The 14,694-nt window shown below is 50.0% G+C and overlaps 1 protein-coding gene and 1 long non-coding RNA gene across 2 annotated transcripts; one reads left to right on the forward strand and one right to left on the reverse strand.

The window, feature by feature from the left end:
- Window positions 1-445: 445 nt before the first annotated feature.
- On the forward strand, window positions 446-8,831 carry LOC121142784. The gene is made up of 2 exons (XR_005879883.1): window positions 446-606; window positions 6,869-8,831. It is a non-coding gene; the product is annotated as an uncharacterized LOC121142784 (long non-coding RNA).
- On the reverse strand, window positions 3,588-10,273 carry Des (desmin). The gene is made up of 9 exons (NM_001281612.1): window positions 9,676-10,273; window positions 8,429-8,489; window positions 8,236-8,331; window positions 7,955-8,116; window positions 7,668-7,793; window positions 7,003-7,223; window positions 5,325-5,368; window positions 3,841-3,923; window positions 3,588-3,681 (listed from the first exon to the last, which is right to left on the reverse strand). The coding sequence occupies exons 1-9, from the start codon at window positions 10,248-10,250 to the stop codon at window positions 3,640-3,642; spliced, it is 1,410 nt and encodes a 469-aa protein (NP_001268541.1). The 5' UTR covers window positions 10,251-10,273; the 3' UTR covers window positions 3,588-3,639.
- Window positions 10,274-14,694: the final 4,421 nt, after the last annotated feature.

Raw genomic sequence — 14,694 nt, forward strand, 5'->3', positions numbered from 1 at the left:
CGCCAAGCCATCTCTCCAGCCCCATCCTCCTGCACGTGGGGGTGAGGGGACATCTCAGTAAACATCCATTGAATCGGTGAAGAAGTGGGTATCACCAGCCCTTCCTAGTGAATATTTAATGTAGAGAAAAGTAAATAAACATGCCCAGTGGGTATTCATTCAAGAAGTATTTAAATATTTAATGAGTGCCTACTGTGTACCAAGTACTCTTTGGGGTGCAAGGGATATAATAGTGAATAAAGCAGATTAAAAACTGTCCTTGGGCAGCTGACATTCTTAGGCATTGAATCAAAGGTCACTGATTCATTTGCATATGTGCCCTGGCGAGCTGTGTAGAGACAAAGGAGGGGGGAATGGATGACCTCAGAGGGTAGGGCTGGAGTCCCGCCAGAGTGGACAGATGGGATAGAAGAGTGCCCACTGGGATCTAGCTGCCTCTACAGTCCTTCCTGCTCTCCTCCTCAGAGAGAATTGGAGATGGCCTGAGCCTGGTCTTCGGGCTATGGGGAGCCTCTGATTCTTGATGTAGAGTCTTGTAGAAAGGCTTCCCTTCAGAGCATCCCCTATGGAGGAGCCTCCAGAGAACTGCCACAAAGGATGTGACAGGTGAGGCTGGGAAGGGGATTCCTGCATGAGGGATGTCTGAGGTCTCACCACCACTCTAAAGACGCTTGAGCTGTTATTTAAGACAGTGAGGCTACCCCCTGACCTATGTGTCCTTTTGCCCTGTACAGAGGAGCTGTAATTCACTCAGGCGATGGTGGAGAACAACAAGGCTCTAGAAACACCTTCCAGGCTACCATCGAAGCCTTATCCACCAGGGCTAGGACCCCAGCCCAGACATTCTCCAGGAAAGTCAGCACATGTTTGAGTTTCAAAGACAGACAACTCCTTGCTTGTGCTTAGTTCTCTAAACTCATGGAAAGACACTGAATGCCATTCTGGTCTGTTCTGTGAGAATCTGACTCTACTAGGGTATGTGGGAAACAGAAATGACCAGGAGTCATAGATGAGGTGGGGACTTGAGGTGGATCCTCAAAATGGACCTGCTTCGAGAAAGTTGGGAACTGGTAAAACAGGGGTACATCTTAAATGGGAAGAAAGACAACACCACCTAAAAGAACTTGGGGACTTTTTGGAAAGCTGTTTTAGAATGACTGGTAGGGACTTTAAGGCTAAAGCCTCATTGGTTTTATTCACCTGAAACCTATATGAAGGGCAGATTAAGGAAGTCCAGGAACGCCCAAAAGAAAGAATATCAAAAGAATATCAAATATTTATTTGGGGAGACTCACATAATGAAGGTAAAGAGTCACCAAAGTCTTCTGCCCTGGAGATGCAGGATTCTGCCTGCCATTAGGGCTCCTGTCTGTCAGAGAGAAAGAGAGAGAGAGAGAGAGACAGAGACAGAGACAGAGACAGAGACAGACAGAGACAGAGACAGACAGAGACAGAGACAGAGACAGAGGGAGAGAGACCCTCCTCTTCCTTATAAGGGATATGGAGGGGCACACACCAAAGCCACTCCATTGGCAGAATGAATCCCCACCACACCTGCATGTGTTCGTCATCTCTTTGATTCCCATACTCTTCCATCTCCTTTAAAGGGCAGTCACTTAGACATGGGAGGAGCGGCAGGGAGCCTCAGGTCCAAGGGCTTACCATGTTCTTTGAATCTTTCATTGACCTGAAGCATGTTTTAAGAAATGGAAAGAAAGACAAGCTTCATGCCTGCACTCAGACCTTTGGACTACTCAGTTGTCTCTAAGCTATTGATAAGTCTTCCCCCGTAGATTGAAATGCCTCCTGAAACATACGCCGGCGTTCATATGTGAAGCTTGTTTTAGTACATGAATGTCTTATGTGGTTCCCTTTCATTAGCAAAACATTCTAAGTCAGTGGTTCTCAAGCTGTGGGTCGTGACCCCTTTGGAGGTCATGTATCAGATATCCTATATATCAGATGTTTTCGTTACAACTCATAACAATAGCTAACTTACAGTTATGAAGTAGCAACAAAATAATTTTATGGTTGGGGTCACCACAACATGAGGAACTGTATTAGAGGGTCGCAGTATTAGGAAGGTTGAGAACTGCTATAGTAAGTTGTCATTGTCTCATAATACATATACACATTTTATTCTAGGTTCACTTTTTACTTCTTTTTCTTTTCTTTAATAATTTCTCTATGCCCCTCTCATTTTCCCCTACTCGCTCAAATTTTCCTTTTGTGTGTCCTTGGCTGTTGTTGTTTGGATTTGTTTTCGTTTTTTACACAAGGGTCTTACTAGGTAGCCCAGGCTGCCATTGAATCTGGGGTCTTTGGGCTTCCACCTCTTGAGCCCCAGTGCTAAGGGTAGGGGTACAAGCAACACACCTCCCCTGGCTCCCTTTGGTATTTAAATGAGACCACATTCCATTGGAATTGCATATGGATGAGGGATAGGTTGACATTTTCTCAATGTTGAGCCTTCTTAGCCATGTAAAAATTCTGTCTGCACTTTTGTGAACATTGTTACTTTGCCTGGACTGGCCTCTGGGTATTAAAGAGCCTTAGAAAGGGTTAAAAGGTACTTGTAAGACTTAAATAAAAGGATCAAGAGTTTCAAGTTGAACCTTGGGTACAGAGGGAGTTTGAGGCTAGTCTGAGCTATATGAGATACTGTCTCAAAGAAAAAAAAAAAAAGAAGTAAACGAAAGGGCCTGATAGTTTCTGGGGAAAGGACTTGGGAGCTGTCCCCATCCCTGCCTTCACCAGATGTCCAGATGATCTGAAGGTAGCTTAAGGAAAGGGGCATCACTGTGGCATTGTAACAGAAGCCCCTTGTCCAACCTCCCCTATGCAGCACATAGACTGCAGCCTGGAGGCCTTAGAGCAATCTACCTGGCAAGAGGGTGACACCGTCCATCTCAGGGTGATGGGTGGTATGACAGGGTCCAGTCAAGACAGCAGGGGCATGTAGGTTTGTGCTTGGCTCTTTATTGTTTCTGTCCAGGGCCCCTGCAGTGGGAGGGGCAGGCGTGAGAGGTGGGGCCCTCCCACCAGCCTGGGCCCACTCTCTGCCTCTCTCTTCTTTCCCTCCAGCTTCTCACCCACCCGCTCTCCTTCTGAATCTCCTGCTCCCACATCCAGCACCTTCAGGTTCCCTCTTACAGCCCCAGCTTTTCTAAGCCCATCCTGGGCTGGGATGGGAAAGAGAGGGGACGCAAGGACATTTTTTCAGCCCCTCCCCCACCTCAGCTGAGAGGCTTCACTCTGTCTCTGACCCAGGCTGGGGGTCGAATGTGAGGGTGTCTATAAAGCTCTGTCCTGACCCTACAGATCCCAACACCTTCTCTGGTACCATCTCCAAAGCCAAAGGCTAGAGCCTGAGGTTACAAAGGTGGGAGGGAAAGGGCCATGACTTGAACTAGGTTCTATCTGAAGAGCCAGGCTTGGCGACTGCCGACAGCCAGGACTCATGGTAAGGTCTGCAGAGGTGCTGGGGTGTTTCCTGGGCAGCATGAAGACCACAAAGGGGTGATCGGTGAGGAAGGGTCAGATTCTGTGAGTGAAGGAAAGTGGCTGGGTGTGACATCCGAGAGTGGAAGAGGCTGGCTTCAGGAGGCAGTGACCACGGGGACCAGGACAGTGTCTGGCTTAGAGCACCTCGTGTTGTTGCTGTGTGGCCTCGCTGACGACCTGAGCATGAGGAGAAATCCAGTCTAAGAGGCGCCTCGGCCCCATTTACTCCACCCCACAGCAGCAGGACCTCCTCACCCCCACCCAGGGTGAAAGACACCGGGCTGGCAGACACACCATTGCCACCACCAAGGACACGGGGTCCAGCAGACCACTCACCTCTCCATCCCGGGTCTCGATGGTCTTGATCATCACCGTCTTTTTGGTGTGGACTTCAGAACCCCTTTGTTCAGGGCTGGTTTCTATAATAGACACACCCCATGCTCAGCCTGGCAGGTTCATATCTAAGCTGCACCTTGGATGGAACTCCATCCCAGGTTGCATTGCCCCATGCACCATCCAATTCCACCTTCCTCGTGACAACCTTCTGCCTTCTTCAAGACCTGGTCCTTGAACCCAGCACCCAACAGATGGTTCTGTAAAGCCAGGGACCAGTCCTGCTAAAGAGCTGACTTCAAGAGCCAAAGGATGGTACTGAGAATGCTGGTGCAGAATGGCAGGGGACCCAAGCCCCAGCCCAGTACTCAAGTCCCCTATGTCCCCTTGTTCCCTCTCCACCTCTGGATTTTCAGAAGAGCCCAGCGTGAGTATGTATCTGTGGACTCTCCTCTAAGACAGACAGCCCCAAAGCCCAGGCTGTGGACTTGTGGGAGGGACACAGAGGCCCCAGTTCTTTTTCTCTGGACGAGCTGCTTGGTGTCTTAATGTAAAAGCTAGTCACTGGTTGACTGTGCTGATCCCTACTGTGCCTGTTTCCTCTCTGGGAAACGGCAGCCATGATACTTCCCGTATTGTGGCTCTGGGCTTCTGATTTGCAGCAAAAGTGATTTTATATGCAAAATGCATACTTGGTAACTGAATAAACAACTAAGTGAAAAAAGAAGTCTGAGTTTTATAGTGGGGGTCACATTTAGTTCCTTGGTGTCAGGAGTTTGGCGTTCATGAATCCCTTAGCAAGCAAGTAGCCTGTAATGAACGTTTGACTCGATGGAGCACAGCATGTATTTTTCCTGATGGAAATGAACATCGAAGACGTAAAAGGTTTGATCTAGGAAAGGAGAAGCTGCCAAGATCTCCGACTCCCTTTCCTAATGTATCATTAGTGAGTGCTTCTCTGCTCTCTGGGGTTGGGAAGCCACTTAATCTGCATATTACTAATGTCAGAATGGCAGAATGCCTTCAAATCTCATTCTCTTCATTGTTTGGCTTTGCTAAAATTTGGCTTCCTTTTTCCAAATGCGCATCCAACATCTTGCTCTCCGCAAACAAGGCACTCAACAAACAGGCAGAGAACAGTGTGCCAAGTGCTCTCTGGCAGCATGCCAGACAGATCATGAGCAAGGGGTATCTTCCTGCCCAGAGAGTGAGATGCTCCTACTGCCAGGGGAACACCCCTGCAGCTTCCAGAGTCTGCCATTCAGAACACATCCTGATTCTTGAGACCCAATAATCCAGAAGGTACAGGGAATGCAGTCAGCACGATAGGATGCAAACCAACACCCCCACCTCCCTAACCCCCTCCCCGGTGCCTTATCTATCGTCTTCTTTCTCCTTCATGCCTGGTCTGCTCCAGGGTTCCATCCTCCTCTCCTAAAAGGTTTGAGCCCCTGCAGTCCCACCTGTGCCATCCAGTACACACTCACCTCGGAAGTTGAGAGCAGAGAAGGTCTGGATGGGAAGGTTGATCCTGAAAAGGGAGAGACCATATCCCCAGAGGGTTAAGGACACTCAAAACTCTTCCTGAAATCACTCCCATCACTTTTTTTTAAAAAGAGGTTTACACTTTTTAAAAAATAACAGGATTTTTTAAAATTTTTATTTATTTTGTACAGTGTTCTGCCTGCATGTATGCTTGTACACCAGAAGGGGGCACAAGATCTCATTACAGATGGCTGTGAGCCACCATGTGGTTGCTGGGAATTGAACTCAGGACCTCTGGAAGGTCAGTGCTCCCAACCTCTGAGCCATCTCTCCAGCCTCCCATCACTCTTTAGGCTGCTTCTCCCTAAACACCATTTCCAGTTGTCCTAGCTGCCCCCTGCCCCCTGCCCCGCAGCCCAATACTCTCACTACCCACAATGCACAGATCAAAAACCAACTCTAGCTATCCCAGGAATTGCCCCTTCTAGAAAGATCACACATTCTAATCCTGACCTTGGGCATGACACCAAGATGCCTAATCCCACTGCACCCTCCAGTCCCTGGTCCTCCTTGTTTCTGGCACTGGAGGAGGCATGAACAGCAGCTGTAAGGGACACTCACTTTGCGCCCACCCTCTGTGCAGGCCAGATCCAGGAGTGGGCCATTTATGCCTAGTCTAGAAAAGGGCATCTGGCTCCAGCTACCTTAAAAGGTCATCCATGTTGTGTTAGATGTAGATGTCATTCTACAGAACTCAGGGGCTGTTGATGTAGCTGGGCTACTAAAGGGCTTGCTTAGCACTCACCAAGCTGTGGTCCAGCACCCAGCACCATAGCAACCAGGCATGACAATACAGCCTGTTCAAGTTCCAGCATTTAGGAGATGGAGACACGATGTTCAAGGTCATCCTTGAACTACGTAGCAAGTTTGAGGCCAGCCTGAGCTACCTTAAGCCCTTCTCAAAAGAAAGAAGCAAAAAAGTAAGCCTGAATTCTCCTTGTAAGTCCATACCAAAACGTGGCTGCCACACTTTTATGAGTATTGACAACACCATTTTTTGGCATAATGGATCTGTCTTAAATTGATATTAAACTTGCATACAATGAGATGGGCAAACCTTTAGGACTCATCTAGTGAGTCTTGAGAAGTATCTATCCCCATGTAGCTGCCAGTCTAATACAGATTCACACTCTTTCTGTCTCCCAGAAGACTCTTTACACTCCTGTTCCTTGTGTCTGGAGGTTGGGCAGGTTGCTTTGCGCACATTGTGTCTTGTCCCTTGTGAGTGTGTGCTTGTGTGTGCACTAAATCAGCCTCCTCCTAAGGCCTTCCAGGTACAAGGCTGCCCGCCTCTCCATCTCTGTTTGTCTCTAGCAGACTCCCTCCCTGCTTTCATCTCTCCCTAGACTGGCAGTAATATTTTATTACTGATTGCTGAATATGATTTTTTGCTGCGGGTTCTTAATTCTAAAGGTAGATAAGGGAATACTAACATTTCTCTTTTTATAAAAAAAACTGTTAATTACATCTCACTTTCTTTACCCAGGTGGCCCTAGTTAATTTTCTGTGACTGGCAGAATAGTGGCCTCTCTCATACAGAAAGAACTGCTGCCAGGTCTTTTTGAGATCATCTGCGATGGACTGAGATCCCAGCACCCTACCCGATACCTAAATCCTCACCGGCTCTCCTCGCCCTCCAGCAGCTTGCGGTAGGTGGCAATCTCCACATCCAAGGCCATCTTCACATTGAGCAGGTCTTGGTACTCCCGCAGGTGGCGGGCCATCTCATCCTTCAGGTGCCGGATCTCCTCCTCCAGGCGTGCAATGTTATCCTGATAGCCACTGGCCTCGCTGGCAAAGCGATCCTCCAGCTCTCTCATCTGCCTCATCAGGGAGTCATTCTGCAGGGGATGAGGGGACCCAAGTCAAGGATAGGCCCAGAGCATATCTAGGAAGGAGGGCGCCAGAGAATTGGGGTAGAAAGAGACCCAGTGTTGGAGGTTGGAGGCAACTCCACATGGTCATGGCCAGGTAGAAGAATCGTCAAGTGCTTCTTTCTTAGTCATGGAGCCCTGAGCTCTAGAGAAGGCATATGTGGCCACTCACAATAAACCACCTAATAAGGAGCATCTACACTAGTCCTCCAACCCTACATAGGGAGACACCCCCAGGAGTCCTCCGATTCCTTAGTACCTAACTAGGAATCTGCCTTTACCTCCCTGTACATTTGAGGAGATGGAGACCCCAGAGGGTCTGTAATAGGCTCAAAGTGTCACAGAGTGAAGGTGTGGAACTAAGCTGTGGGCAGAAAGAGGCTGAGCCCGTGGGGATGGGGAGGGACTCACGGTGCCCTTGAGGGCATCAATCTCGCAGGTGTAGGACTGGATCTGGTGTCGGTACTCCATCATCTCCTGCTTGGCCTGGCGCAGGGCATCATTGTTCTTATTGGCTGCCTGGGTCAAGTCTGAAACCTGAGGGCAGAGAAAGGGACTCTGAGATGGGGAAAAGCAGGATTCAGTGTGGGCGAGGGAGTGTGGAAATCCCAGGCTCACCTACTCCATGGATGCAGGTACAGGAAGCATCTCGTGGAGATAGAGGACAGGTGCCAGGGTCCCCAGGCTAAACCACCTACCTTGGACTTGTACCACTCCTCAGCTTCAGAGATGTTCTTAGCCGCAATGGTCTCGTACTGAGCCCGGATGTCCCTGAGGGCCGCTGTGAGGTCTGGCTTGGACATGTCCATCTCCACCTGGACCTGCTGTTCCTGAAGCTGAGCCTGAAGCTCACGGATCTCCTGCAGGACACAGCTGGGCATCAGTCCCCTTCAAGACCCTCCCAAAGCACCTTCACACCCCCATTTCAAAGCCAGCCCATTGCCTAGCTGCTTTCACCATCACCCAAGGGCCCTGGTACCTCTTCGTGCACTTTCTTCAGGAATGCGATTTCCTCGTTGAGCGATTCGATTCTGCGCTCTAGGTCGATGCGAGCCAGAGTGGCTGCATCTACGTCCTGGGTACGGGGAAACAACAATGTTAGGGTCTGGAACAGTTCAAGTGGAGCCAAGAGAGAGAAGAGAGATGACTGCTGGGGACCAAAGAAGGCTCACCGCTCGGAAGGCAGCCAGGTTGTTCTCTGCTTCTTCTCTCAGTTGGATTTCCTCCTGTAGCCTAGCCAGGGCAGACAGACAGACAAATGGTGAGCTACAGAGCCATCAATAGAAACCACTGGCTGGGGACCTATCAGGGAGCCAGCTCAGGACACAGGGACAAGTCCTGGTTGCTGGGTAGAAACAAGAGGCTCAGAAAAAAAAATAGCAAAGGTCCCGCCCACGGGTGGGGGGGCGGGGTAGGAAGCGGCTGAGTCTCAACCCTGAGCCGCACCCTTGAAGTCTATGTCCCAAATAGATTGACCTCCCCGGGGTTAGGCACTGTGTTTTATTTTACCCACTTGTATGTTCTCAGGCCCAGCCTGACCCATGTAGCGGCTAAATAAATGTTTGTGACTTTGGAGACAAGAAGGTAACTCTGCTCAGTAGGGTAAACAGAAACAGGTTCGAGAATGTACAAAACTTTTCCTGCCTTTAATTTTCCTTAATTGTCTAAAACAAGTCTTGCTATGTAGGCCCAGCTGCCTTGGTACTTGCTCTGTATCCCAGGTTTACCTAGAACTCACAGCAGTCCTCCTGAATCGTCCTCCCAAGAGCTGGAATACAGGGGTGTGCCCCCAGACCGGAATTACTCAGCCTTTTCTTATTGGGTCATGGTGGAATGGGCTGGTCTTCTTGAGCTCTCAAAGGGCCACAGGCCTTATCCACTGCCCCCTTTACTCAAGCCTATCCTTTTACCTAGTGCAGTAGCACCACCTCAGCTAGGCCAAGGGGCCAAGCTCCCCACCTCACCCCTCCCTCGGGCCTCATCACAGCTGAGCTGAAAGTTAGTTACAGTTTGGTTTCCTTCCTCCTCCACTTCCCAATGCATCCAGTTTTCCAGGCTCCACCAGCCTCTCTTCACGCTCTGACCTGCTCTAGCCCTCTGCTCTGCCTCTGTCACATCACAGCACCACCGCTACAGCAACTTAATTAGCATCCTTTCCAAGGTGGCTGGCCACCGTGCAATAGGCCTCCCAAGGTCCCCCGTTTCTTCTCTCTATCTCCCAAAGAAAACTACTCCAGTGTAACACAGAAAGAGCAATAAAAAGATTCGGGGACCATCTCTTCTTAGGGAACACCGGGGAATGACCTCCAAACATGGGGTGAGGAGGGTCACGGGATCCCGGAGGGGGGTGCCTTGTTCCCTGCGGGGAGGGGGGGGGAGGGGGCGAAGGGGAAAGATCTAGGAGGCGCCGTGCCCTCACTTGGCCTTGAGCCTCTGGAGGTCGTCGATCAAGTTGTCGCGCTCCACGTCGACACGGGCACGCTGGTTGGTGAGCACCTCCACCTGGCGCCGCAGCTCGCGCATCTCCTCCTCATAGAGCTCGGCGACCCGGGTCGGCTCGCGGCCCTTGAGCCGGTTGACCTCAGCGGCGAGCGCGGCGTTCTGCTGCTCCAAGAAGCGCACTTTCTCGATGTAGTTGGCGAAGCGGTCATTGAGCTCTTGCAGCTCCACCTTCTCGTTGGTGCGCGTGGCCAGGAACTCCTGGTTCACCGCGTCGGCCAGCGAGAAGTCCAGAAGCTCGCCCGCGCCATAGGATGGCGCGCGGGTGCTCCCCAGCCGGCTGGCCCGCAGCGACCCCAGACCCCCGGCCCCGCCCGACGTGCGCGACACCTGGTACACGCGGGATGTCACTGAGCTCGAGGAGCCCTTGGTGCCGAAGCCTGCTCGAGGAAACACGGGAGAGCTCAACGGAGAGCCCAGCGAGAAGCTCGGGGCACCACCGAAGGTGCGGCGGTAGGAGGACACCCGCTGGCTGGAAGAGTAGGCCTGACTCATGGTGGCGGCGTGGACGAGGCTGGGCAGACGCACAGAGGAGGCAGCGGGCAGGCAGCCGGCTGGAGAGTGGATACGAAGAGGGGAGACACAGTCCCTTTGCCGTCGGCACTATTTGTAGCCCTCCTGACATCACCCCCCACCGCAGCCCCTCCCCTGACAGCTGCAGGATCCCTCTGTCCTGCCAGGAAAGGGCGGCCGCTAGCGAGGGGGCGGGGAGGCCAGCTCCCCTGCAAGAGGCCTGTGCCCCATGCTGCCCCACAAGAACAGAAGACAAGCAGGCCTGCTGGATGGGCAGCTAGCTGACAGGAGACCCCAGACCGGCCTCTTTACATTTGGAATCCTGCCTTATCCTGGGGAAAGCAGGCTGGAGATTTTCATTAGTTTGAGGCCGCTATCTTCTTCAAGGAGAGATTTTTAGGTCATTAGAATGAACAAGAAGGAACTCCCAAAGTATTTTACTTGCAAAGGTTGCTAGAAGAGGCTGAGGTCTCCAACCACTGGAGGTAAAGACCAGACAGGAGTCTACTAGCTCATCAAAGAGGTCTCTAGACAGACCTGTAGGGTAGGGGGACACGAATTAGGCAGAGAGTTAGCCTGGTCAGTGCCTGACTGCTTATGCGTACCACTGACAAGTGGGCTCTAGCTCTGAACCTCAATTTCCCTCTGGCGGAGTGCAGGCCTCTGGTTTCCCTCAAGTTTATAACCAGCAAGACAATGTCCAGAAAGACTCTGGTGACTGTTTGCAACCGTGGGGAACATTGCCTTCGCCTGACATTGCAAGCCCTGTCTCCCTCGCCCCCTTCTCTGATTCACCCCCTACTCACACCGCCCACACCCACTCACACCAGGGGTTTGTGTTTTGTCAGGAGCTGTGTGTCAACCCAGCCATCTCCCTGGCAGCAACAGCTGCCAAGTCGAAATACCAGAGCTGGTATTTATAGAGGAGGATGAATGCATGAACCAGGGAAGCAAGGTACAGGAGAGAGATTCTGGGGATTGGGGCCCAGGCACCTGAGGAGATGTACGTGCCAAGCAAGGTGTGTGTGTGTGTGTGTGTGTGTGTGTGTGTGTGAAACTTCAGTCACTCCAGAACCCCAACAGAGAAGCCCTGAAGTGGGTTTGCCCTTCTCTCCCACTCAGCACAGGGCACTCACTGAGCCCAAAGGGCATCTGTATTTCTCCATGCAGATTTCTGTGGCTCCTCACCTTCCCTGCCCTCTATACGCCTCTCACAGGACTGAGCCTTCTGGAATGCAAACCCTAGAAACAGAGCACTAGATTTGTAGCCACAGCTTTAACCCTGGAAACTGAGCACTGGGTTAGGAGCCCTGGTCCTGCCCAGGGCTGGTCACAAAGAGTTGCTAAAAAGCATGTCCTTTACCTCCCTAACCCCCAATGTCCTTAGTCATAGAGTGGGAACCTCCCATGACTGTGCAATGGTCATTTGAACACGCCCAAGGGACAGTAAAACTCACAACAATAACAACAACAATGCCTTATATGTACTGATGTCTGCTGGGAATGCCACGCCTATGACTCCCCAGGTCTCCAACAACCTCCTGAAGCATGGCCTGGTATAAATCCCATTCTTGTAGCTCAGCACGGTGAGGGTCTAGGCTTTGGCCCCAGACTGGATGTGACTATAGCAGGTGATGCTCACATTGAGCATCTAATTTTTATCCCCGAGACGAGCTTGTTCGATAGATGAGAAGTTCCAGATATTCTTATTCAGCCTTCAAGTCAGCACAAGCTGTTATGTTCTAGTTATTTTTGGGTCTCAGAGCCCAGTCTAGATTGTATGCTTCCAGAGGATTTTGTGGGCTGTATGGATCCTTAACACATCCCAGGCAGCACCTTCAGTTGTCATTGCCACTGAACACAGTCTACATACTTTTTTGCCCTTTCTCTCACTGTGCCTCTTCTCACCAGCACGAAGAATAGCTATGTCACTCTGATCCCAGCCAGTCCTATTGCACCTCCTAAGAGTGAGAATTGGCTCAAGGGATACAGAGCCTGAACAGGTACAATCAAAGATCTCCTCTGTAATTTATGAATGGAATGAGGTTTGCTAAACCGGCCTCTTGTGGTAGCCTTGTTTCCCTGCTCTGTGTCGGGGTGGGGAGCTGTCTACACGCTAGGCTTGGAAAGCTGGGAGAAGCTGCTGACCTGGGTGCAGTTGTCTGTGCTGAATGGTCTCACGCTTGCCCTCCACTCGGATCAATAAACTCTTTTTTCCGCTAAAGGCCCTTGATGTTGGCTTCAGTCAGCCCAAAGAAACGGGTGTGAAGGACATTGCACATTCATTTCTGTGACGCTGCTGAAAGGATGTTGCTGGGGCCTTGACAACCATCCCTAGGACACATAAGGGAACTGGCTTTCAGACCAGCTCAAGGCCCCTCAGTTTCTTAGTGAAATGAGGCAAAAAAACAAATAAATAAATTGCATCATCTCTCGTCAAGATCAACAACTACCAGGCTTGGCTTCAAACCAGTTGGGACTTTTCCAAACTGCAGTTCCACTCCTGAGGAACTGAAATAACACTCTGGGGCCTAGAAGGCAGGAGAAAGAGAAACTCCAAATCACACACTGCCACTGGAGCAAGACCTTGGCCTCTCCAGGGGGCCACTGGAAAATGCACACACTAAAAATAACCATCATCTTCCTGGCTGGGCAATGTACATGGTCAAAACACAAGGTATGCAAGAGTTTAGTGAAAAGTTACTGTCTCCTATTTTTCAACAGTTAATCATCCCATCCTGTGCCCACCCCTGAGTCACACAATCAAATTTTAGATGGTGGCTGTTGTCCTAGAGACACTTTGAGCATATATTTGGAACTGACCTTTTTAAAATTTTTGTTGAGCCGGGTGGTGGTGGGACACGCCTTTAATCCCAGCACTTGGAAGGCAGAGGCAGACAGATCTCTGTGAGTTCGAGACCAGCCTGGTCTACAAGAGCTAGTTCCAGGACAGCCTCCAAAGCCATAGAGGAACCCTGCCTTGAAAAAAACCAAAAAAAATGTTATTTGTAGCCCAGACTGGTCTCAATCTCAAGATTCTCCTGCCTTAACTTCCAGTGAGCTGGGATTACAGGTGTGTACCACCACACCTGGCTTCTTCTGCTTTAAAAACATTTCACATGCTGTTCTGAATCAAACACACAGATGAGTCAGCTGTGTTAAATACCCATTTAAACACAGGCATCTTAGAAAGTGTCCTGTTTCAATATCCTAATAACAGTGATTTTTTATTATAAAATATATGTAGTATAAAATTGACCTTTTTGTTTGTTTGAGACAGGTTCTGCCGTGTAGCCCTGGATACAGATATAATACAGACCAAATTGATCTAAACTTGTCTTGATTCTGCTGCTCTGCCACCCCTGTATTGGGATAATAGGCCTGTGCTACTGTGCCTGGCCATTTTTGCCATTTCTAGAAGAGTCGTCAGCATCAAGCCCATTCTCAGTGTTGTGCACTCATTATTACTACCCATCCTTAAACCATTTTCATTTTCCCAAACTGAAACTCCACAACCATTTAATTAATCCCAGTACTCGGGAGGCAGAGGCAGGCGGATCTCTGTGAATTCGAGAGAGGCCTGGTCTACAAGAGCTAGTTCCAGGACAGCCTCCAAAGCCACAAAGAAACCTCTCAAAAAAAAAAAAACAAGAAAAAGGTAGTAAACCCATCAAACAAACAACAAAAACTCAAAAAGTAAACTGAGGCACAAATCTTAGGAAAAAATTATTTACTATTTGTATGTATAAGGGTGTTTTGCTGGTATGGTATGTATGTCTGTGCACCACGGAGATTGGTGTCCAAGAAGACAAAAAGAAGGCATAGGGTCCCCTGGGACTGAGTTACAGATGGTTGTGAGCTGAGATGTGGATGTTGGGAATCTAACCCAGGTCTCACGGAAGAGCAGCCAGTGCTCTTGACCGTGAGCCACCTCTTCTGCCCCAACGAACCTTGAAGAGTTTGTTTGAGCAGGAGCTGAGCATCCAGCTCAGTTGCCCAATACATGCACAGCCTTGAGTTTGATCCCTAGCACCACATCAACTGGGTGTGTTTAGCACATACCTATAATCCTAGGACATGGGAGGTAGAGGCAGGAGGATTAGAAATTCAAGTTCATTCTTGGCTACATAGCAACTCTCAAGCTAGCCTGGACTACAGATTTTGTTCCAAAAACCAACAAATGCTGGAGTGTATTGGAGCTAACAATGATTTCCGGCTTAGGCAGCTGCGAAGGGAAGTGGTTCAAGAGTTCCATGCAGGGAGCAGAGGGGTCAGCATTTACTGGTCAGACACAAAGACCAAGCAAAGACAATGCTTGATCGGTTGCCTCATCTGCCTGCCTTTGTCTCGCCAGCTGGGAATCCCGGCCTGTGCCTGTTAGCTGTCTCTACTTGTTTAAGCCAAGTTCTCTATTTTTTTTTTCTTT

This window comes from Mesocricetus auratus, unplaced genomic scaffold, assembly GCF_017639785.1.
Source record: "Mesocricetus auratus isolate SY011 unplaced genomic scaffold, BCM_Maur_2.0 Super-Scaffold_100010, whole genome shotgun sequence".
In the NCBI taxonomy this organism is placed as follows: domain Eukaryota; kingdom Metazoa; phylum Chordata; class Mammalia; order Rodentia; family Cricetidae; genus Mesocricetus; species Mesocricetus auratus.

Coding starts and splice junctions, on each gene's coding strand:
- Des (NM_001281612.1), bottom strand. CDS start 10,250: ATGAGTCAGGCCTACTCTTCCAGCCAGCGGGTGTCCTCCTACCGCCGC. Junction 8,117..8,235: donor TGAAGAAAGTGCACGAAGAG/GTACCAGGGCCC, acceptor TGTGTCCTGCAG/GAGATCCGTGAGCTTCAGGC. Junction 7,224..7,667: donor TTGATGCCCTCAAGGGCACC/GTGAGTCCCTCC, acceptor CATCCCCTGCAG/AATGACTCCCTGATGAGGCA.